We start from the raw sequence: 22,207 nt of genomic DNA, 5'->3' as shown, positions 1-22,207 counted from the left end.
AAACTCTACAGTATTCTATGATGAACCATAATGGAAAAGAATATTTAAAAAGAAGGCATATATATATATATATATATATATATATATATATATATATAATATATATAGCTGAATCACTTTGCTGTACAGCAGAAATTAACACATTGTAAATCAACTCTACTTCAATTAAAAAGAATAATAAAGCCATTCAGCTGAAGTTTCTGGAGAGTGTGTGTGTATGTGTGTGTTGGTGATGGGGGTGACAAGGCTATAGAAGGCCAGACCACAACTTTGGGTTTGTGCCTGTCCAGAATACAGGGGAGGCACTCAGACAGCCTGGTGAGAAGCGAGGGGTCCAGCAAGGACTGGGCTCAGTCCAGTCACGTGCTGGTCAGTTTTTAGCAGCCAACAGTGTCTATATGTATGTCCATAACTTTAGTGTATATGTCACTGATGTAATTTCATACATTTTATAAATAGTAAAATCGACAATATTATAAACAGAGAATATAGTATATAGTGTGTGTGTATATATATATATATATACACACTATATAGTATATATATAGACGGCCAATTCTCACGGAATGTGCACATTGATTTTTGCTGAACTCTCGCATCCATACCTGTGGTTGCAGCTGACGAAAGACTGTAGCAGCAACGTGATTTTTCGTTTACATTAATGAATAAGAGGAAAGTGAAACAAGGAAAAACATGTTTTGGAACTTCACTCATTCGTCAGTGATGACTTGAACAACTTCTTTGCTGAATCAGATAATGGTTTTTAAAAACTGGAAGAATATTTCTTTACATTCTTTCTTGTGCTCTTCACAATGTGATGGCTACAGACATGACATATTTTTAAATTGAACCCACATCATTATCATTTTCTTCATCACTTTTTAAAAATTTTTATTGAATTATAGTTGATTTACAATGTTGTGTTAGTTTCAGGTGTACAACAAAGTGATTCAGTTATATATACATGTACATATATCTATTCTTTTTCAGATTATTTTCTCATATAGGTTATTACAGTGTATCGAGTAGAGTTCCCTGTGCTATACAGTAGGTCATTGTTGGTTATCTATTTTTATATAGTAGTGTGTATATGTGAATCCCAAACTCCTAATTTATCTTCATCACTTTTTAAATCTAGACGGTAAGCAGAGCCATAAATCAAGCCCTGATCCACAGCACTTGTCAGTTTCTGTGGCGTGAATACTCTCAGCACCTGGTCAATTTCAAACCTCCCCACATGACATCTCACTGCAAGCAGGATAAGGAAAAGGCGCACAGTAGCACACCGTTAAACAGTGAGCTACCATTCAGATATAATTGATGTAAATAACCTCAAAAACAGGGACAGTAGCAAAATAGTAATAAAATAATAAGTTAGCGTTTAATAATGGTGATGTTTAACAGTTGGTTCACGAAATTCCTGAAATGTTAACATTCAGCTCTTGCAACCTGGTATCAGCCTTCTCCCACACCCATGGCCTCAGTCCCTGTCCTGGGGAGCTCCAATCTAGTGGAATCGATGAAAAATTTCATAGCATACGTCCAAATTGTTTTTTTTTTTAATTAGGAAATAAAATTTTCCAGGGCTTCCCTGGTGGCACAGTGGTTAAGGAATCCGCCTGCCAATGCAGGGGACTCGGGTTCGAGCCCTGGTCCGGGAAGATCCCACATGCTGCAGAGCAACTAAGCCTGTGCACCACAACTACTGAGCCTGCACTCTAAAGCCCGCAAGCCACAACTACTGAAGCCTGCGTGCCACAACTACCGAAGCCTGCGCGCCTAGAGCCTATGCTCTGCAACAGGAGAAGCCACCGCAATGAGAAGCCCGCACACCGCAAGGAAGAGTAGCCCCCACTCGCTGCAACTAGAGAAAGCCCACGCGCAGCAGCAAAGACCCAATGCAGCCAGAAATAAATAAATAAATTTATTTATTTATTTAAAAATTTTTTTTTTTTCCAGAGAATAGAGGCAGAAATCAGAAATAAAACTCAAGGAAAGGCACTTTGAAAGACTTGGTGAAATAAGGGGAGATAAACTTGAGAGTTCTCTTTGAGGCAGCAGGAATGGGGGCAGAAGGCTGACGTGTGAGGAAATCAAGACTGTGTGACATCGGTTTTGTTAGCCTAGCACTGCAGGAGAGATGCTTACGTGGGAGGACACTGCACTTAAAATTAGGGCACTGGAGTTTGAGTCCCAGCACTAACACGTAGCCATGGGAGAGTCTTGGACAAGTCACTTACCATTCTGAGCTTCATTTTTGTTATCTGCAAAATCAGAAAACTAGACCTTAACAAGGGAAGGCAGCAGAGTCTTCAGAAAGCTTTGTTAAAATGTTTGCCATACAAAATGACATTTCTTCTTTTTTGACCTATAAAAATGGTGCTTTCACATTGTTCAAACTAGTTTGTATGCCTGCGACTATACTCCCAAAGGTTGTAGTTCAATAGATCTCATGTATATTTTATAAAAGCTCCATGGGTGATTCTCATACCCCGTCAGTTTGAGAACTACTGAATCTGATAATCCTACTTCATTTCATCTCTAAAGGCCTGTTTGTATTATTCTAATGTATTGCAACAACTGCATGTGAGTATGCTGCCACTAGGTGGTGGTAGTGTGCCGCAGTCACACCAAGTACTGTATCTTACCCTGCAATTCATCATGGTGGCCCTCTCTGCTCAAGCCCACCATGTTTATAATGGCACATCTCCATGTATCTTGACATCCATAAAAAGTGAACTTTTAAGAAAGCCAAAGAAGTCATTCATTAGCTCAGCTTTTAGAAATAAAACTCCAAAATTGTGTACTTAATATCTTTCCCAGCTGACTCACAGCTTCAGCACTTTCTTCTTTATGTATACCTCCTCAGTTCCACCCCAAAACTCCAAGTGCTGCCTTGTGCTGTCACTGCTCTCTGTGTGGCCTCAAGCTTCCCACCCCTAGAACTGGTGTCTCAGCTTACTCATTTCTCAGTGTGACCCTCTCCAGGATTGCTCCCCAGTCAATCAAGATCCTGCTTCTACATTTATGAGCATACTTCTCCCTTGAGGAAGGAAGGTACCTACCATACTTTCTCCCTTTCTTCCTCTTCTTTCTTGCTCTTCTAATCCTTCTCCTCTTAGGTATTCATCAGCTTTAAATACTTTATCAGTTTAACTGCCCAAATCCTCTGAGAAACCCCAAGGAATACTGAAATGAAAAGTTTTTTTGTTTGTTTGTTTTTAAGGGAAGAAAGGGGGCAGGAAAGGAAGACCAGCCTCATTCTGTCTGAAATGCAAAGTTTAGTGTATCTGAGTCACCCAGGCTTACCCTCTTTCTCCCTTCACAGCTCTCACCTTATAACCCCACCTGACCCCTCCCACTTGGTATTTGATAGCTAGCCTTGTGGGCATGACTCTGTCGACTTAATCCAAAAGAAAAGTCTCTTCTCTGGTTCTTAGCACTGCCATTCTCTGAACTTTCCACAGTCATTTGCTCAAATGACTCAGTGAGAAATAAATGGTGTTTTAAAGAGTAAGGTGAAGCATCCATGAACAGGAAACTATATTCAATATCCTGTGATAAACCATAATGGAAAAGAATATTTAAATAAAGAATATATATATATATGTAAAACTGAGTCACTTTGCTGTACAGCAGAAATTAACACAACATCGTGAATCCACTGTACATCAATAAAAAACAAACAAAAAACAAAGCTGAGGCATCCGAAGAAGTGTAGTCCTTTTCCAAACGTTGGTCCCAGCCTCAGTGCTGTCGCTCCAAGAGCATGTGGAAAACCTCGTTGATTTGCCTTGCAACTGATGGCATTTCTCAGACGTCTTTAACGATAGTGATTGTGTGTCCTTGAAGTGAGTTTGTTGTTGTTATTGTTTTGTTTGTTTTCTAAACAAGCCAGAGTAAAAGTAACTTGAATAAATGGGGACATAATCCTCCCAGTCAGAAATGAGGGAAAAATCACGTAATCGTGAGACTGGTTTCCTCATGTGAATAACCCACATCAGGAGGTGGCAGTAGAAGAGGAATCTGTAAAATGCCTGGGCATTGGCGCCGTGGCCAGCCAAAGGGGCTAACCTGAAGGAAAACGCTAATTTCAGAGCAGATCAGTCTCGCTCTTTTGTCATGCATACCTTGTGTCTTGACACTGCCTCCTTTCAGGATTGCCTTCTATGAGAACCCCCAAGTGGGAATCCTTCTGACACCCAAAGGAAGCAGAAAAATAACAAAAGGGATAAACGTGTGAGTTCTGGAATTAAACCACCTAAATTCAGATCCTGGCTTTACCCCCATGCAGGGGGGTGGGGGGGAAGGTGGTGGGGGGGTTCTGAGCTAGTGCCTCTCTCTCTAAGCCTCAGGTTCTTTGACCTAAAAACCAGGAAAATGATAGCAACTGCCTCGTGTTGCTCTTGTCAAGGTTACGTGATGAAATCCGTGTAAAGCACAAGGTTCCTAGCAAATAATAAGCTCTGTTTTAACGATTCCTGGGATTGGTTTTAATCCAGTAGGTGAGACATATAGACAAAGAATGACTGCTGTGAAGAGGGAAGTTTGTCAGATTCACAGACTTAGAGAGTGAGTTTGTGGTTACCAAGGGAGAAGGGTTGGGGGGGATAGATTGGGAGTTTGGGATTGACATGTACACACTGCTATATTTAAAATGGATAACCAACAAGGACCTACTGTATAGCACAAGGAACTCTGCTCAATATTATGTAACAACTTAAATGGGAAAAGAATTGGAAAAAGAATAGATACATGCATATGTATAACTGAATCACTTTGCTGTACACCTGAAACTAATACAACATTGTTAATCAACTATACTCCACTATAAAATAAAAATTTTTAAAAAGAGAAGTTGGTTGTAACATAGGTCCCTTGAAACAGGAGGCACAGCATGCCACACAGAGGACCACAGTGGAAAGCACCAGGGTCAGTCAGGAGGCAGATGGAATGAGGGGGAAACATCGGAGGAGGTGGCTGGATGTTAGGGCTCTGGATCGGTTGGTCTGCATGTAAAAGGTGTGCTCCCAGGCAAGTTGTTTGCTATTTCTAGGAATTAGGTAGTCCTGGGAAGCATAATCTCTCCTGGGTCATTTGCTCCTGGGTTATCAAGACCTCAAGATGTCAAAGCATTAAAAATACAGAATAAAAAGATATGATTAATACAGACACTCGTTAAGATCTCTCTTATCATCATCATCATTATCATTATCGTTATGCCCTCCCAGAATTCTCTTGTAGCTGAGCAAACTAGTGGTTGTATATAGCGTCTGTGCTAACATCCTGGAATTTCATTAGTGGTGGTTTGATGTTAACTTGAGTTTAGTATGTGAAAACTAAAGAGTAGCCTTTTTTTTCCTTTGATAATGATCCAAGCATTATTCAAGAGCTGTGTCTAGGGGCTTCCCTGGTGGCGCAGTGGTTGAGAGTCCGCCTGCTGATGCAGGGGACACGGGTTCGTGCCCCGGTCCGGGAAGATCCCACATGCCACGGAGCAGCTGGGCCCGTGAGCCGTGGCCGCTGAGCCTGCGCGTCCGGAGCCTGTGCTCTGCAACGGGAGAGGCCACAACAGTGAGAGGCCCGCGTATCGCAAAAAAAAAAAAAAAAAAAAAAAGAGCTGTGTCTAGTCCTGGATTTCAGATTTTTTAAGAAAGTGGAGAAACTGGAAAGGATCCTAAGAAGAAATACTAAAGGTACAAAAGAACCTAGAAAGAAAGGTGACAGATGCTGTGATTCGGTCTACAGACAAGGTACTGGGAGATAACTTGGCAGCCTGCAAGTACTGGTTCCATTTAAAGAAAAAAGAGAGATTGTGTAGACATTCTCCATATTCGACAATTAGAGAACGAAATGGAGCAGGCTCATTCAGCCTCAGTTAAAGGAAAAGAAAAATTCAGCGTCAGCTAAAGGAAAAGCAAATAATTCCTGATCCTAGGCACCTGCAGTGACAGCAAACATGGAGGGTCTGAAGGTGGTGGAGTCTCAAGAAGGTAATAAACACCTTTCAGCCTTGACAGAGATTATGTGTCTCCGACTCAACTGAATACCTAGACAGGTGACCTCTTGGTATCTCTTTCTAAGGATTATCTGCCTCTGTTACCATTTATATTTTCTTGAATTCTCTCCACTATGCCCCAAAGAAAGCTTTACTTCTCACTTTCTTGTCAACAGAGAAAAAAAAAAAAAAAAACCACAGCTTTTTAGATATTTTGAGAAGAGAGAGATTGCCTCACAGAAGAGGCCAGACTTGATATCAGGGAGGTTTGAAGTACAATAGAGAGACAGTCTGAGACCCTGGGCCCCCAGCCTTGCCCATGTTGGTCAGTGAGCAGCCTGGCAGAGAGGTGGTAAGAGGTCAGTGCCTGTCCCTCCCATCCTAAGTTGGTTTCCAAAAGGAAAGAACTGGGAACTGAGGTCATATCCATCGTAACCGTGACTTAATCCACCAAGTCCCCAGCCATCACAGAAGAAAGCAGATGTACTGAATAGTTCTTCCTGAGTAGCTCACATACCTTTCTACCCACATACTGTAGAAAAATCAGAAAGCACAGATGAACAGAAAGAAAATTAAGATCACTCATGCCCCCGCCAACCAGTGCCAGCTGTTCTTTTCACTCGAGGGCATAATTTTCCAAAGTTTCTTCCATGTTCAATATATGGATTTTCCCTACAGAATTGGATTATGTTGTTTAGTTCTTTAGCTGTTTTTTTAATTCAGAAGTATATTTTTAATAACCTTTTTATGTCAATAATTGTATTTCTAAAACACCGTTTTTAAAGGTTGCTGAATGTATAGATATCCAGTATGACTCTTCCAATTCACTACTGTTGGACATTTAGCGTCTTTCTAATTTTTTTTTTCCCTTACCGATAGTGCTGTGATGAACATCCATGTAGGTAAATCTCTGTACCATTCTTAACATTCCTTTAAAATATATTCCTTAAAGGGTAATTACTGGTTCAATGGATAGGCATGTTTTTAAGGAGTTTGATAGAACTGCCAAGTTGGCCTGCAGAAAAATCTTCTGGTGAGAGAGTGCTCTTATCAGTTTGCCCAGCACTCTGTCACTCTGTTAGTTCTTCAGGATTTTACCTTACCTTCTCCACTAGTGTCCCCTTGGTTGGGATCATCTGTCTTTGCCATTAAAGATTTGAAGGTGACTCTACTCTTGTGTACCTTCCATGGCTCTGCTTCATAGAAATGACTCTGGTTACCTTCTTTTTTTTTTTTTCAGAGTACATCCCTAGTTTGGAAAACCACTGAGAGATAAGTAAACAATCAAAAGATAACCAGAAACAAACCCCCCATATGTTTGGAAATTAAGAACTGTGCTTGTATAGATAAACAACAATATCCTACTGTATAGAAGAGGGAACTATATATATATATATATATAAACACACACACACACATATACATATATATGTAACTGAATCACTTTGCTGTACACCAGAAACTAATACAACATTGTAAATCAACTATACTTCAACTTTTAAAAATGTGCTTCTCAAGAACATATGGATTAAAGAAGAAAGCTGTTGAAAACTAGAGCATATTTCAGGTTGAATAATCATGAAAATACTACATAGCAGAACTTGTGGGTTGCTACCAAAACGTAACTAAAAGGAACCCTTGCAGCTTTAAGAAAAGAAACAGCAGTGAAAATTAATGAGCCACTAAGAATTCAGCTCAAGAAATTAGCAAAAATGAATGAATCAATGAGTGAATGAATTCGTGAAATCCTTGAGGTCAGTACTCCTTACGCATCTTAGTACAGGTCCTTATTTCCAAAACAGTGCTTAATAAGTGGAACTTGATGAACATCAGATTGGATTTGTTCAATCTTCAAGGCCATGATTCTAAACACATGGTATTTCCAAACTGTCAAGGGTAGAGTATTCCCAGTCTGATTGATCTGCCAAGATAATCCTTCCAAGTGTCACTTAACTTCTTGGGGCAGTAGATTCTGACTTGAGGAATGGAAGACGCCTAAAAGATGGTGGATTTACGTGGTCTGGTTGAGATGAGCACAGTGTACCAGGATTGCAGCCACCTGGGTTATGGTGAGGCTGCATCTTCTTATATCTGGACATCCCAGAAGGGTGTTTTGTGTGTATTCTACTAAAAATGTTTTGGAGATAAAGGTTAAAGGTAAGTGCCTTGGTACCGTTTCATTAAGCACACAGCTTTTGATCATCAGAGACCAAGAAGAGGGCCCAACCCTGTGCCTTCTACACAGGCAGCTGTCTGCTGCAGTTAAAGAGAGCTTTGCATGTGTAAGGGACACAGGATTGGGCTCTGGGGATCAATTTGACTCGAGGAAAAAGAAGTGACTTTAATTTCATTAATGGTCTCCAGGATGATTGTGCTACCAGTTTAATTCTCCATTAAATGTGCATGCTGCGTGGCGCTCCGTTTCTTGCCTTTAGTATCATTCAGCTCCAGCTGACACTAACCTGTTTTCTATTTCATAACTGAATCACAGGGCTTTTTCAGGAGAAGTCAGCAAAGCAATGCCACCTACTCGTGTCCTCGTCAGAAGAACTGTCTGATTGATCGAACCAGTAGAAACCGCTGCCAACACTGTCGATTACAGAAATGCCTTGCCGTGGGGATGTCTCGAGATGGTGAGCACCCGCAGCCTGCGTTGTACAGTAGCACGGGGTTGTGAAAGTGCCCTCGGAAGCCTGGACCCAGATCTGCCAGAATATGTCCCCTCCACCCCTCCCTCCTCTGGCGGCTTTGTGGGTGTCACAGCAGTTACTTCTCCTCCATAAACCATTCCAGTCAGTTCACTGGCTGATGGGGGGCTGGGGGGCGGGGGTGGCATGGAGGAGAGTTGCCTGTGTGGTCAGAACACCTTCAGATTTTTGACGTTTAAAACAGGGGTCCCTTGGGCTTCCCTGGTGGCGCAGTGGTTGAGAGTCCGCCTGCCGATGCAGGGGACACGGGTTCGTGCCCCGGTCCGGAAGGATCCCACATGCCGCGGAGCGGCTGGGCCCGTGAGCCATGGCCGCTGAGCCTGCGCGTCTGGAGCCTGTGCTCCGCAACGGGAGAGGCCGCAACAGTGAGAGGCCCGTGTACCGCAAAAAAAAAAAAAACGGGTCCCCAACCCCCAGGCCATGGACCATTACCAGTTAGGAACTGGGCCGCACAGCAGGAGGTGAGCGGCAGGCCAGCAAGCTAGTGAAGCTTTATCTGCCGCTCCCTCATCGCTCGTATTCCCGCCTGATCTCCCCCCTCCCCCATCCGTGGAAAAATTTTCTTCTATGAAACCAGTCCCTGGTGCCAGAAAGGTTAGGGAACCCTACTGGTTTAAAACATTACATGTGGATGAATTGATGGAAGGTAAGTGTAACCTGAGGGTCTTAAAAAGGATACCTTCTAGAAGCATTTTTCCCCACAGAAAACACAAGCCAGAGCTAATTGTTACATGTCTTACACTAGTAAGGTTATTGGCAGTTGGGATGAATTAGCTTTTATGCTAACTGGATCCAAAGTCAAACATTTCTACATACAGTATGTGTGAAAATAGTGCAAAGCATGCCCAAGTGACAAATGTTCTTTTCATTAAGAGAAGCTATTCTAAGAACTAGAGACCACCTACCATTCATTTGCAAAACAGTTCAGGATCTTCCTGGAAGACTGTCTTAAGTGCACGGAATAATCAACACCAGATTTCAAGACTATTCTTATATAAGGAAATTGGGCAGTTAGTGTAGTGGATACATTTTAAGGACTTTTGCAAATATACTGGCTGGCTGGTTCTCTTGAGAGATCTCTTTGAAGGAAACATCTTTTCCAGTGGAGTTTCAGCCTGTGGAAAAATAACTTCAGACTGCTGAGCAGGCATTCTGAAGGTCTCCTTTCCCCATAATCAGACGTTCTTGGGGCCTGTGGACCCACCCAGGCACAAGTTGTACACAGGGTGACCTCTTAGAATTTGTAGGACCAAAGTGAAGTTTTGGGGATTGGAAGATGCAATTCACAGAACTTACACTGTATTCTCAGAAATCCTGTGATATGCAGCTCTGCAGATTTCATCTTCCAATGGCACTAAACTCACAAAATTAGGTATATCTCATGAATCTGTAAGTTAAAAATCACAAGTTGTGTGTGTATTTTCTCAAGACCCAATCCAGGGACTTCCCTGGCAGTCCTGTGGTTAGGGCTCTGGGCTTCCACTGCCGGGGGCGTGGGTTCGATCCCTGGTCAGGGAACAAAGATCCCACAAGACGCACAGCACAGCCAAAAACAAAAAAAACCTGATCCATTCATTTCCCTTATGGGATAGTATGATCACTGTTGTTAATATTAAGAAAAGAGTTAAAACGCAATTCAGAGTCATAGCAGAACAAGTTTCCCCTATGGGTATTAATCCCCTTGGGGGTTCCAGAGTATTCTTCTCAAAAAAAATTAAGTACCTTCAGTATGCCTTGTGGAGATTTCTCGTATAAGTGACAGCACACTTTGTTGTGGACTTGGAGTGAATCTGGGGACTTATACAATTACAGGCCTGAAATTCAGAGCCTACATCAGCCTGACTGCTATCTAACCAGCCCCACCCAAGTTTGTCACCTGAGTTGTGGAAACTGGAAATTGACCAGAATCCAGCTCACTTGTTTCCTCTGTGCAAAATGAAAGCACATCCTCCTTGGCAGGAAAAAGATCCACCAGCTGGCCTGGACAGTGGGCCCTGATTCCCAACTTCACTTCCATCTTTCCTGCCTCCTGCCCCAAGACTCATAGAATTATGTTGATGGTCAGATGGGTGAATTCATCCACCTGGTCAGATATCAATTTAACCATAATCAATTAGGAGGTTTTAATCCCTCCAGCAGCGGCTTTATCTACACATACAGAGTCAGGCTGAGAAATAAATGGGTTAGTGGGGGGTTCAGACCAGGAAATCATAGGATTTTTTTTCTCAATTATCTGGGTGTTTTAGGAGAAATCATTTGGGATTCTAAATGAACTGGAAAATTACTCCAGTCACTGTTCCACTTTAAATATAGGGACACATCTCACGGAGAAGGGCTGCACACACAAATTCTCCCGATGGGGATCTTCCACAGAGTCTGCCCTTTCCAAAATTCTGATATTCTTTTTACTTGAGGCTGAATGAGTACAGCAGAAAGTGTCCTTTAAAGATGGGTCCAAGGCATGGAAGCAACCTAAGTGTCCATCGACAGATGAATGGATGTGGCACATATATGCAATGGAATATTACTCAGCCATTAAAAGAAACAAAATTGTTATTTGTAGTGAGGTGGATGGACCTAGAGTCTCTCATACAGAGTGAAGTAAGTCAGAAAGAGAAAAACAAATACCGTATGCTAACACATATATATGGAATCTAAAAAAAAAAAAAAAAAGGTTCTGAAGAACCTAGGGGCAGGACAGGAATAAAGACACAGACATAGAGAATGGACTTGAGGACACGGGGAGGGGGAAGGGTAAGCTGGGACGAAGTGAGAGAGTGGCATGGACATATATACACTACCAAATGTAAAATAGATAGCTAGTGGGAAGCAGCTGCATAGCACAGGGAGATCAGCTCAGTGCTTTGTGACCACCTAGAGGGGTGGGGTAGGGATGGTGGGAGGGAGATGCAAGAGGGAGGAGACATGGGGATATATGTATACATATAGCTGATTTACTTTGTGATACAGCAGAAACTAACACACCATTGTAAAGCAATTATACTCCAATAAAGATGTTAAAAGAATAATAATAATTTTAAAAAGACAGGTCCAAGGGTCTCACAGGGACCTCAAGACCCAGGAGCAACAGAGGGCATAGACTCAAGAGATGTAATTCATGGAATTGCAAATGCTTCGTCCAGTCTTTTGAGCTTTCTCAAGGAAGCCCCAGATTTGGCTGTTTGATCAGGAAGAAACTCATGTGAGCATACGGATTAGTGAAATGAGTGCAAGTTGAGGTTTGAGCGCTTGTGCCCCAATAACACCTCCGTGAGTCTGTCTGTCCCTGTGCTCTGGTCTGAACACTGGGAAAAGAAACATCTAGACCATCTACCTGGGTAGAGAGGGAACAAGCCCATTAAGTCGCATTTCAGTAGCTCCTACTGAGCCTGGAGTTGTGTGACAGCACAAAAACGTAGGTGGTCATTGCTCTGGGTCTCTTGTACCAGCCCTGGGTCTGTTTCTGAAACGCAGCTCCTCTGGGATGTGTCTTTGCTGTTTGGGATGTGGAACAAGCCTGTGTGAGGTGGGACCATTTATTTTCACCTCAGGATCACATCCTTATTTTGTGGTTGTGTAGTTTTTGATGGAATTGTCTGCAACTTCAAAGGAACTCCTAAAGCATGCTGGAGAGGATCATGGAGAAAAGCGTGTTGTATATGGTGTGCCTTGGCTTTTTTCTTCCAGCTGTAAAATTTGGCCGCATGTCGAAAAAGCAACGAGACAGCTTGTACGCAGAAGTACAGAAACACCGGATGCAGCAGCAGCAGCGAGACCACCAACAGCAGCCTGGAGAGGCCGAGCCGCTGACTCCCACCTACAGCATCTCGGCCAACGGGCTTACGGAGCTTCACGACGACCTCAGCAGCTACATTGACGGGCACACCCCCGAGGGCAGCAAGGCAGACTCTGCCGTCAGCAGCTTCTACCTGGACATACAGCCTTCCCCGGACCAGTCAGGTCTTGATATCAACGGAATCAAACCAGAACCAATATGTGACTACACACCAGCATCAGGCTTCTTTCCCTACTGCTCTTTCACCAATGGAGAGACGTCCCCAACTGTGTCCATGGCAGAACTAGGTAATGGCTTCCGTGTTTCCATTGGGATGGACTACTTGTGCCATTTGAAGGAAATGGGATTTGTCTGACTTTCCTTTAATGAGTTATGTTATTAAAATGATGCATCTAGAAGGGCGAGTCACCTTTACCATTTGGACCACTTCATAATTCCAACCTGCCCCCTTGGTTTTGACTGTCCACTGTTTCCCATCATATATCCAAGAAACTCAGTGACCTCTCAGCATCAGAGCTGAGACAATATGAACGTAAAGCAATCTTTAAATTCCACAGAAAACTGTAAGTTCAGGGAATGGCCCCATTAACTCCACTGATTTAGTTATGTTCTAAGTATTGCTTTATACCAAAAGTTATAAAAATAGCAACCCACAGACTTAACCTGGCACATAGACATGGGTTTTTGACCAGTGCAGAGCTTTACAATTTTTGAATTGGTTGCTAAAATTTTAAACCTGGACAATTCCACCTGAAAGTTCAGATTTTCAGTTTCTTGTGGAAGGAAAAAAAAACATGATCTAGTTACACTGGACCAGCATTTGGGAATGGCAACAACCAACTGGTGCCACTTAGGGCCTAACGCCTTGAAATGGGCCCATCCCACTCTCGGCATTTATATCACTGCCCAGTCCCCGTATGCATCTAAGTTTTGCAACTCTGACACATTCTATAATCGTTAAAGGGAAATTGGCTTCTTTATTTGCCAAAATGTTTTGGTGATGGATATTAATGCAAAACTGATGTATGTCATAGAAGACTCACCATGCCAAAAAAAACCCCACAAAAACCTGTCATTTCCTTATTCCTGTGACATTGGTGCTTCTTGGGAGATGTGACCTAGAAATGTTAACACAGACAATGGAAAACTTTTCATTTCAAGGAAGTTGTGTTATAACATCCTCTGTTATATTTAATCGATTTTTAAGTACAGCACTATTATTAGAGAAACTTTGATAAGGACCTTTACTGTTTGAGAATTTGATCTACTCCTCCCCATGGTTCCTCACACAAGGTTATAATCCTTTGGGATATTTCAATTAGTTGCTATGAAGATGACTAAGTTAAGACGAAGAGAGAAGGAAGACTTCACATGGAAAAGAACCAGCAGGTTCTGACTTGAGCACAGACGTCCTTAGTTCACAGAAATAACGGTTGTGTTCTTTAGACGGTTTCTCCACCTCTGTACCCCATAAAACATTTTTAAAGTGAAATTTATATTTCCAGTAAAATCTTTCTCCAAATAGAACAAATTGAATGTTCTTTACGGTTTTTACACAAGCACCTCTTTATGGGTCTAAATTTAAATCCTCAGGAGCAGGGACATTTTAAGCCTGGTCTTTAACCACTGAACAGCATTAAAGGTGTATCACAGCTCTTTTGATTAACAGAGAAACCTCTGAACTAGAAGCCAAGCTGAGCCAGAGCTAGGCTTGATTTTTTTTTTTTTTTTTTCTTGAACTAGAACAAAAACCTTCCGTTTTTGTCGTGAGATCTTGGTTGACTGAGCCTTAAGCAGAGCTGTAATGAAAGTAAAATTTTCAGAAATGAATAAGGATTTGATTGAAAACTGACATGATACAGTGAAAAATGACCTAGCTTGCTTTAGGTTTGCTTCTACTTTATCATACATACTAGTGAATCTATGCCATTTGCTTGTCGAATGTTCAACCCAGAAATAAACTCACACCGCTTGGCCTAAGTGTGTCCCTTGAACATGGCACTTGGGCTAAATGTGCACTGATACCTGAGTGGAGCCAGAAGTCAGCCGATTTCCCCAGCCCCTCCTTCACCCGCAAATCCCTTTCCTCTTCTACAGCTGTCACCTCCCAGTGGGTCCGAGAGCCCTGTGCCCTCATCCATTCTCCATGTTCTCCTAAACTACGGATTTTTCACACGTAATTGTGGCATTTTTTTCCACGATGAATAAAACTAACTCATCGCTAGGATTTGCCCCAAACCCAAAACTAAACAAGAATTTCGTTGAAAGGGATATAATGGAGCTCTGATTTTCTGTCCCACTTAGAGGTGCAAAATGGTTTGAGGAGCTAAGAGTAGCGTAAAAGCAGCCAGAGACCTTGCTGCTACTTCTTCAAAGCTCTCTGAAGTTCCCTGACATTTCCTTGGGGGCTTAAGTCCGACTCTTTTCTTTAACTAACTTGACTTCATTTTAGGCTAAATTTTATCATCAGATTTGAAACAAATGAAACCATTTGTGCAATTGGAAAATAACTTGTAAATTAACATATCCTAAGCTCAGTTCTATCTTTCAACAATAGTACCTACTAATCCATTACTGTTAGTGGAAATACATCTGCATTCCTGGCTATGAAATTTTGCCCTTGATGTACACTTAGTACCTGAATTATACATTCCAGATAAACTACCTAGGTTCCTTTTTAAAAAAAAGCTAACTGGGGAATTCCCTGGCGGTCCAGCGTTAGGACTCAGTGCTTTCACTGCCATGGGCCCAGGTTCCATCCCTGGTCGGGGAACTAAGATCCCACAAGCCGAGCTTCACAGCCAAAAGGAATAAAAAATAAAAAAGCTAACTGCATTTATGACTATAATTAATAACTAAAGCCTTGTACATAAGAGATAACAGATACGTTGGGCAAAGCATGAGACAAGAAGTCAGCTTCTCTGGGTTGTGGTCCTAGCTTTGCTGTAGGTTGTACAACCTAGTATAAGTCATGTTACCTCTGCAACCTGCAGTCTCCCTACCCATGGACTATAAAGATTCAGAGCATAGACTCTGGAGCCAAATTGTGTATGTTTGAATCACTGCCCACTTGCCAGCTATGACACCTTGAAAAGTCACTTAACCTCACTGTGGCTTGGTTTTTTCATCTGTAAAATGGAGATAATACTAGTATCTTCCCCCTAGAGTTGTCGTGAAGATTAAGAAAAAATATTTGTATATATACACAGTATATATATATATATATATATATATATATATAGAAAATGTATATATATAGATGTAGGTAGGTATATTATATTAGTGTGTTATATGAGTCTATGTTATATAGAGTTTACATAGTAACCTCTACCCAAGTGTTAACTTTTATCATCATTGCTAATGTTATTATCTACAAAGTGATGAGAGTTTGGCCCAGATGATACCTAAAGTTCCATACCACTGTGAAAATCTGTGACTTTCTCAGAAGACAGGATTTTCCATCTGAAGTATCTAGACCTTGGCTGTCCTGATGAAGCCATCATAGTTGAGGAGGTGAACTGATTTGCCTGTCACAAAGTGAGTTACCCAACTGAGCTCAGACCAGAAACCAGGTCTCCTAACTCCTAGTTCCAAGGTATTTCACTATTCCAGACTGTTTGTCTGAGAGACCACACTAACTTCTTAGCTTTTACTCAGTCTGACCATATTCTCCTTTGCTGAAATGGAGACTTAAAAACAGCACAGAGTCTAAAATCTTACACTTGCCAAATCAAGTATGAATTTTGATCAAAGGCAGCTGGTGAGAATGCAGCCACTGCCCTCTACTGGTCATTAGACATTGCATCATTTGTTGTCGCTTCTAAAAGCTGGACTCAAATAGGTAGGGATGGGTGGGGACAATTTTTAGGATGAAGTGAAACAAGAAGATGCTGACCATGTTAACTGGAAACAGAGCATGATCTGGAAGAGAATACTGTGAGCTTCTTCCCATTCTTCCCTTCCTAGGATTCTCCCAGCTTCCCTGTGAACACTTTGCCTTCATCATTTCTTTCATATTTACAAAAATTGAATTTACTATGTACACACTTATTTTCTTGTTTCTGATTCCCCATTATTTTGTCTTTATTCCCCTCTTCTCTTCACACACGTCACTGATTCTAAGACATAGACATAATTTCTCTCTCTCAGTTTCTGTCTCCTTTAATTTTTTTCTTTTGTTTATGTTTTATTTTTTATGATATTTACTTATGTCGTTTTCATGTCTGTGTGTTGCCAAGTAGAGCTGTTAAGGTTTATTGTGCTTCAGTGTTTCAGAATCTCTGAGGAGGTTCTAGTCTCGAGCTTTGTTTAGGTGAACCTGCTCTGTTTTCACACAAACAAATCTGATTCTGTTTGACGTAAGCAGTAACAAATTTCCAAACAGACACTCTTACTAGTGTTGCTAAGTTTGCCCTCAGCACCACTGTTTTAAATAACTTTCCTATTATATATTCAAGACCCTGGGAGGGGCATCACTTTGGGGTATGGCTTTGTATTCTTGGAGTCTTGTCAGTTCTTCTTTTAAAATACTTCTTGAGTTGTCCTTCCCTTCCATAACAATTATCAGCAACCTATTTCAAGCTCTTAGTCCCTTACATCTAGATTTCAGCAGCCTTCTAATTGATCCTCCTGCCTCCAGTCCACCAATGACAAAACTGCTTGTTCTGTTTCCCCAAATACAGTGTTCAGCATGTCAGCTCCCTCTTGAGACTCCTGCTGACTCCTTTTGTTAATCAAGTCCATACTCTCAGTCTCAACATTCAGGATCCTTCAGGATGTGGACTCTTCTCTACCCATATTTCTGTTTTGACACCATCACTTTATCACATCTTCCTGTCTCCTGTGGATGCCATATCCATTCTTTCATCTACCATCCCTTGAACGTGGAACTGGTCCACTGCCTCACACACTGGCCTCTGCCTACCAAATCCTCCCCTTCCTTCAGGGGCCAACCCAAATGTTCCTCTTCTGTCAGGAAGCATCCCCTAACTCCCCTCATCTCTCTGACAGCACCTATTATGTTTTTATTTTCCTTTCTCTCCTAGTAGAATTCAACTTCATGCTTTATTGTCTAGTGTCTTGAATTGTCCTTTCAGCATGTATGTACATGTTCACCAGGTTATAAGTCCCTAGAGAAACTTATTTGCCATCTATTTCTTTTAATATCTTCAAATCCGGTACACTTCAGGATAATAAGAACAAATGTTTATGTAGCAGATGCTATGTTATCCTCTCTATTCTAAGTGCTCAACTCACTTAATTTTCACAGATGCCCTATGATAAACAGGAAATTAAGTACTATTTTCCTCACTTTACAAATAAAGAGACCGAAGCGCAGAGAGGTTAAGTAACTTACCCAAGGTCACGTAGCTACTAAGTAGCAGAGCTGAGATTCAAACCCAAGCAGTCTGGGTCCAGAGTCCATCTCATCTCTTAACCACCACACCATATATATATATGTATGTATATATAGTGACATAGTAGGCTTCAGTAATGCTTGTTCTGCCATTTTTGCAGGAAAAACAAAAGAAACACGTAGTTGTTGTCCCCCCAAAAATACCATTTTCTAATTTTTCAAGAGTAATCCTCCACCAGTCAATGTATATGGCAGATCTGTCTTCATAAAAACACCAAGTACAGGTCGTGTCAGTCATTTTTCACACTTCTCTAGGTCAATATTTTCAACTCCAACATTCACTCCCAGACGCTGGTGTAAAGGCACAGAGAAGGTCAGGTCAGGAGAGTCTTTGAAAATGCCAAGCCTTATTGCTAAATGTTGGCTTTGCCTGTCCTTTATCCTCATGTCCCCAAATATAGAATAGTTCCAAATTGCTTACTTAAATATGTCGAGATCATTAAAACTGGTTCAGCCATGTTGCTTTATACTTGTTACTTTTTAAATCAAATATTAAGTAGGGAAAACCCTGAAGAACTTGGCTTTTCATGTTGTGATCTCCTGTTTTCTCCTTAGAACACCTTGCACAGAATATATCTAAATCACATCTGGAAACTTGCCAATACTTGAGAGAAGAGCTCCAGCAGATAACGTGGCAGACCTTTCTGCAGGAGGAGATTGAGAATTACCAAAACAAGGTAGACTGAAGAATTTTACCTAAGATTGAGGCAATGTTGGGAAGGGTGTTTGTGCAGGAGGTTTGAATACAAACAGACCAAAGAATGAATGTTTTTCATCAGATAGCAGATTTCTATTTAAAAATCTTTTTTCCAGAGCTGATCACGTTCTTGGGGCTTTACCACCTTATTGAGATGTCAGTGTGCAAAATTTCAGAAATAGCACACAGATTCTATTGTTCCTATAACTATACACATATGTCCTATCATTTGTCAACAGGGAGCTAGATTAAGGAGCTTCCAAAAGGCTCAAAGAATTGGGATTTTTCCCGATACCACAATGGAAGATTTCACGGTCCAGAAGTTGATGTAAAATAATCTCAGCCTCATGGTTCCGAAGTTAAAAAGGAGGAGTTTAGAGAATATGTGTAGAAAAAAGTTTGGAAGCTATGATTCTAATTCCAGTCTGAATCTAGCAACATGAGGCTGACAAGTAGTACTGCCAGTTACCTTTTTCTATAAAACAGTCTGATCAACAAATTACCTAAATGGGAGGGCAGGGCTGGAGAAGGAGGACTTTTAATTTTCCATTCTGCCTTTAGTAAAAGAAAATGCTGTGATTTTCCCCAATAATCATAGAAATTCAGGCTTAGGAAGTACCGTAGAGATTATCAAGGTTAATCCTCCCCTTCATTTTACATATGAGGAAACGACCATCCCTTGGCACATGGCTGAGAGTGAAAACATCAGGACTAGACCATGAGTCCTGGTTCCTAATTCAGTGTTTCTTCCATCCTGTTGTATTGGTAGAAACAGTCTTAAGCTAAGATTGGGGAAATAAGTGAGCAACAAGATGGATCCAGGTTAGCCTGTAACTAAATTGGAGAGTGGGTATATAAAAGGAATTAAACAGGACAGGTTGGGGGAATAGCAGCGCATCACCTTGTTTACCTTTGAGATAGCAGGTAGCACCAGCCGCCAGAATTACAAAGGGAAGCAAGAAAGCAGTAAACAGCAGCAAGGTGTGTGAAATGGGATTCAGAGTCAGAAATGCTGGGATTTGAATCCCACCTCCAATACCTCTTAGCTGGGAAACCTCTGTGAGCATTTGTGTCCGTTTATGGGGAATGGAAAAACATTCTTGTGCAAATGAAATGAGACAAGGATGTCATAAAGCACCCAGCTCATAGCAGGTGCACAGTAAATATAACTGACTCCCCTTTTCTTCCCTTGCCCCAGTAAAGTGGTGTGAAATTCCCCAAGGCAGAATAATTGCTTACAAGGAGATTCTACTTTGCTACTCTCCATGGCCCAGGGTTAAATCAGTGGCGTGAGTTGCTTTCTTGACTCCCGTTTTCATCTTCTGCTGCATGTATACTCATAACATCTTCCCCCGTCCCTTTGCCACCAAAATGGTAAGAGAGGAATTGGAGGAGACCAGGAAGAACTTGGAAGCAGTCATTATAACGGGAGTAACTGGCCAACTGATTATTTTTAAATCCTCTAGCTTTTTTGGATCCATTTCCAAAGAAGGATTTTACACGATAGGAACAGTTAAAACAACTGTGTCAAGGGTATGGGTAATGGGGATGTTAATGTGTTTCCCTCTTCAACAGCAGCGGGAGGTAATGTGGCAGTTGTGTGCCATCAAAATTACAGAAGCTATACAGTATGTGGTGGAGTTTGCCAAACGCATTGATGGATTTATGGAACTGTGTCAAAACGATCAAATTGTGCTTCTCAAAGCAGGTATGTGCTTTGCAAGTGAATTTTGAGATCTCGACTAACCTGCTTTCACCGGCTTATTAAAGAAATGCTTGGTAAGGAAGGTGTCGAGAACAGTTTTTCTCCAAATGATAATAGCTCAGTTTCTCTTAGCAGAAACTGAGAGGTTTTTTTTTTCTTTTTTAAGGTTTTTGAGCTATTTGTAGGAAACATTCCCTCCATTTTGCTTCTCCTCTGGGTGAAAAGATTAATTTGAAAGACACCTGCATTCCACAGTTTTAACCATCACCCGTGTTTTGTTTCTGTGCCTCAGGTCCTCAGGAGGTTTTGGTAAGCTGTTAGGAAGAAGGCTGTTTGTGGAACTCAGAGAGACATCCCTGGTTTTTTTTTTATTTTGTTTTGTTTTTTATCCCTGGGTTTTTGTTTGTTTTAATAACAGGAGTCCATGTTTTTCTTGCAACTCTGAGATTCTGTATTATTGCAGGACAGAGAAGTGCCCAAGAAGTAATTCATAAATCAGTCTCTCTTCAGTAATACAGGCCTTAGCTTTGGCACAAGTCTTTAATTACTCTAATGAACGCTGCTCTTTTAAATAGAGAGCTAAGGTGACTGAGAGCCTGCTAGTTAAGCCCAGCCCCATTGACTCAGAAGGGGGTCTCTGTGGTCAAAATCAACTCACCAAGACAATAACCCACCCCGTTTCTGCCTTTGCTCAGGTTCTCTGGAGGTGGTATTTATCAGAATGTGCCGTGCCTTTGACTCTCAGAACAATACCGTGTACTTTGATGGGAAATATGCTAGCCCCGACGTCTTCAAATCCTTAGGTAAGGAAATCTCTGGGTGCTTTGTCTTCAAATCAGGACTAGGGGAAAAGATGGGAGTTGGGTGAAAGCTCTTCTTGAACAAAATGGAGATTGGTTTTTTGGACACAAGAGTTAAAGGATTTTATACCTATGTTACTTTATAGTTAATCACCGTAGAAAATATACACAGCTCAAATGCTTTTTGTCTATGTTACACGTAAGGGTCTAGAGTTTCATTTTATCTAATTGGTAATCGAAGAAATTTATGTTCTATATCCTTCCAGTTCCCTTCCAGATTTTAAGAACCAGGTTTGCAGGGGATATATTATTCAATAAACTAGAGGATGTGATTTGCTACATAAAATCAAGGAAGGAGCTAAAAGTCTGCCCTTCCATACCTGTTAAATAGCAACCGTTAATGAGATATCAAAGAAAGAAAGTATAGCTAAGTGAAACTGTGACATATACTTTAAAAGTAAATTATTTTAGATTTCTGTAATTTAAAGTAAGACAAAGTCATTAAGAAGAATGGGACGGTATCCAAGATATGTTGTTAAGTGATTTTAAAAACAATTAAATGACGGAAGGTATGTATACTTGAGAAGAGCCCGTTGACACTTTTTTTTATTTATTTATTTTTGGCTGCGTTGGGTCTTCGTTGCTGTGCTCAGGCTTTCTCTAGTTGCGAGGAGCAGGGGCTACTCTTCCTTACGATGCGCGGGCTTCTCATTGCAGTGGCTTCTCTTGTGGCAGAGCACAGGCTCTAGGCGTGCAGGCTTCAGTAGTTGTGGCACGCACCTCAGTAGTTGCGGCACGCGGGCTCAGTAGTTGCGGCACGCAGGCTCGAGGGCACAGGTTCAGTAGTTGTGATGCATGGGCTTAGTTGCTCCATGGCATGTGGGATCTTCCCAGACTAGGGCTCAAACCCATGTCCCCTGCATTGCGGGGGGGGGGGACCACTTAACCACTGCGCCACCAGGGAAGTCCCTAGCCTGTTGACATTTAACTATATGTACATAATACGGAAATCTGAAAGAACAGACCCCAACTTAACCAGCTTTGTGGGGGTGGGTTTTTATTTTACGAGACTTTCACATTCTGTGTT

General features: G+C 41.5%; 1 protein-coding gene across 4 annotated transcripts in view; it reads left to right on the top strand.

Annotated features, from left to right (window-relative positions):
• RORA (RAR related orphan receptor A) overlaps positions 1-22,207 on the top strand; it is a 929,914-nt gene that overhangs the window by 894,720 nt on the left and 12,987 nt on the right. For all 4 annotated transcript variants that reach the window (XM_073801103.1, XM_019947598.3, XM_019947590.3 and 1 more), the window contains 5 exons: positions 8,490-8,631; positions 12,394-12,789; positions 18,474-18,595; positions 20,191-20,323; positions 21,016-21,123. In XM_073801103.1, coding sequence (XP_073657204.1) covers positions 8,490-8,631; positions 12,394-12,789; positions 18,474-18,595; positions 20,191-20,323; positions 21,016-21,123 — 901 coding nt within the window. The remainder of the gene's footprint in view (positions 1-8,489; positions 8,632-12,393; positions 12,790-18,473; positions 18,596-20,190; positions 20,324-21,015; positions 21,124-22,207) is intronic.

Source organism: Tursiops truncatus, chromosome 2 (assembly GCF_011762595.2).
Source record: "Tursiops truncatus isolate mTurTru1 chromosome 2, mTurTru1.mat.Y, whole genome shotgun sequence".
In the NCBI taxonomy this organism is placed as follows: domain Eukaryota; kingdom Metazoa; phylum Chordata; class Mammalia; order Artiodactyla; family Delphinidae; genus Tursiops; species Tursiops truncatus.
This window is presented reverse-complemented; position numbering and strand designations above follow the sequence as displayed.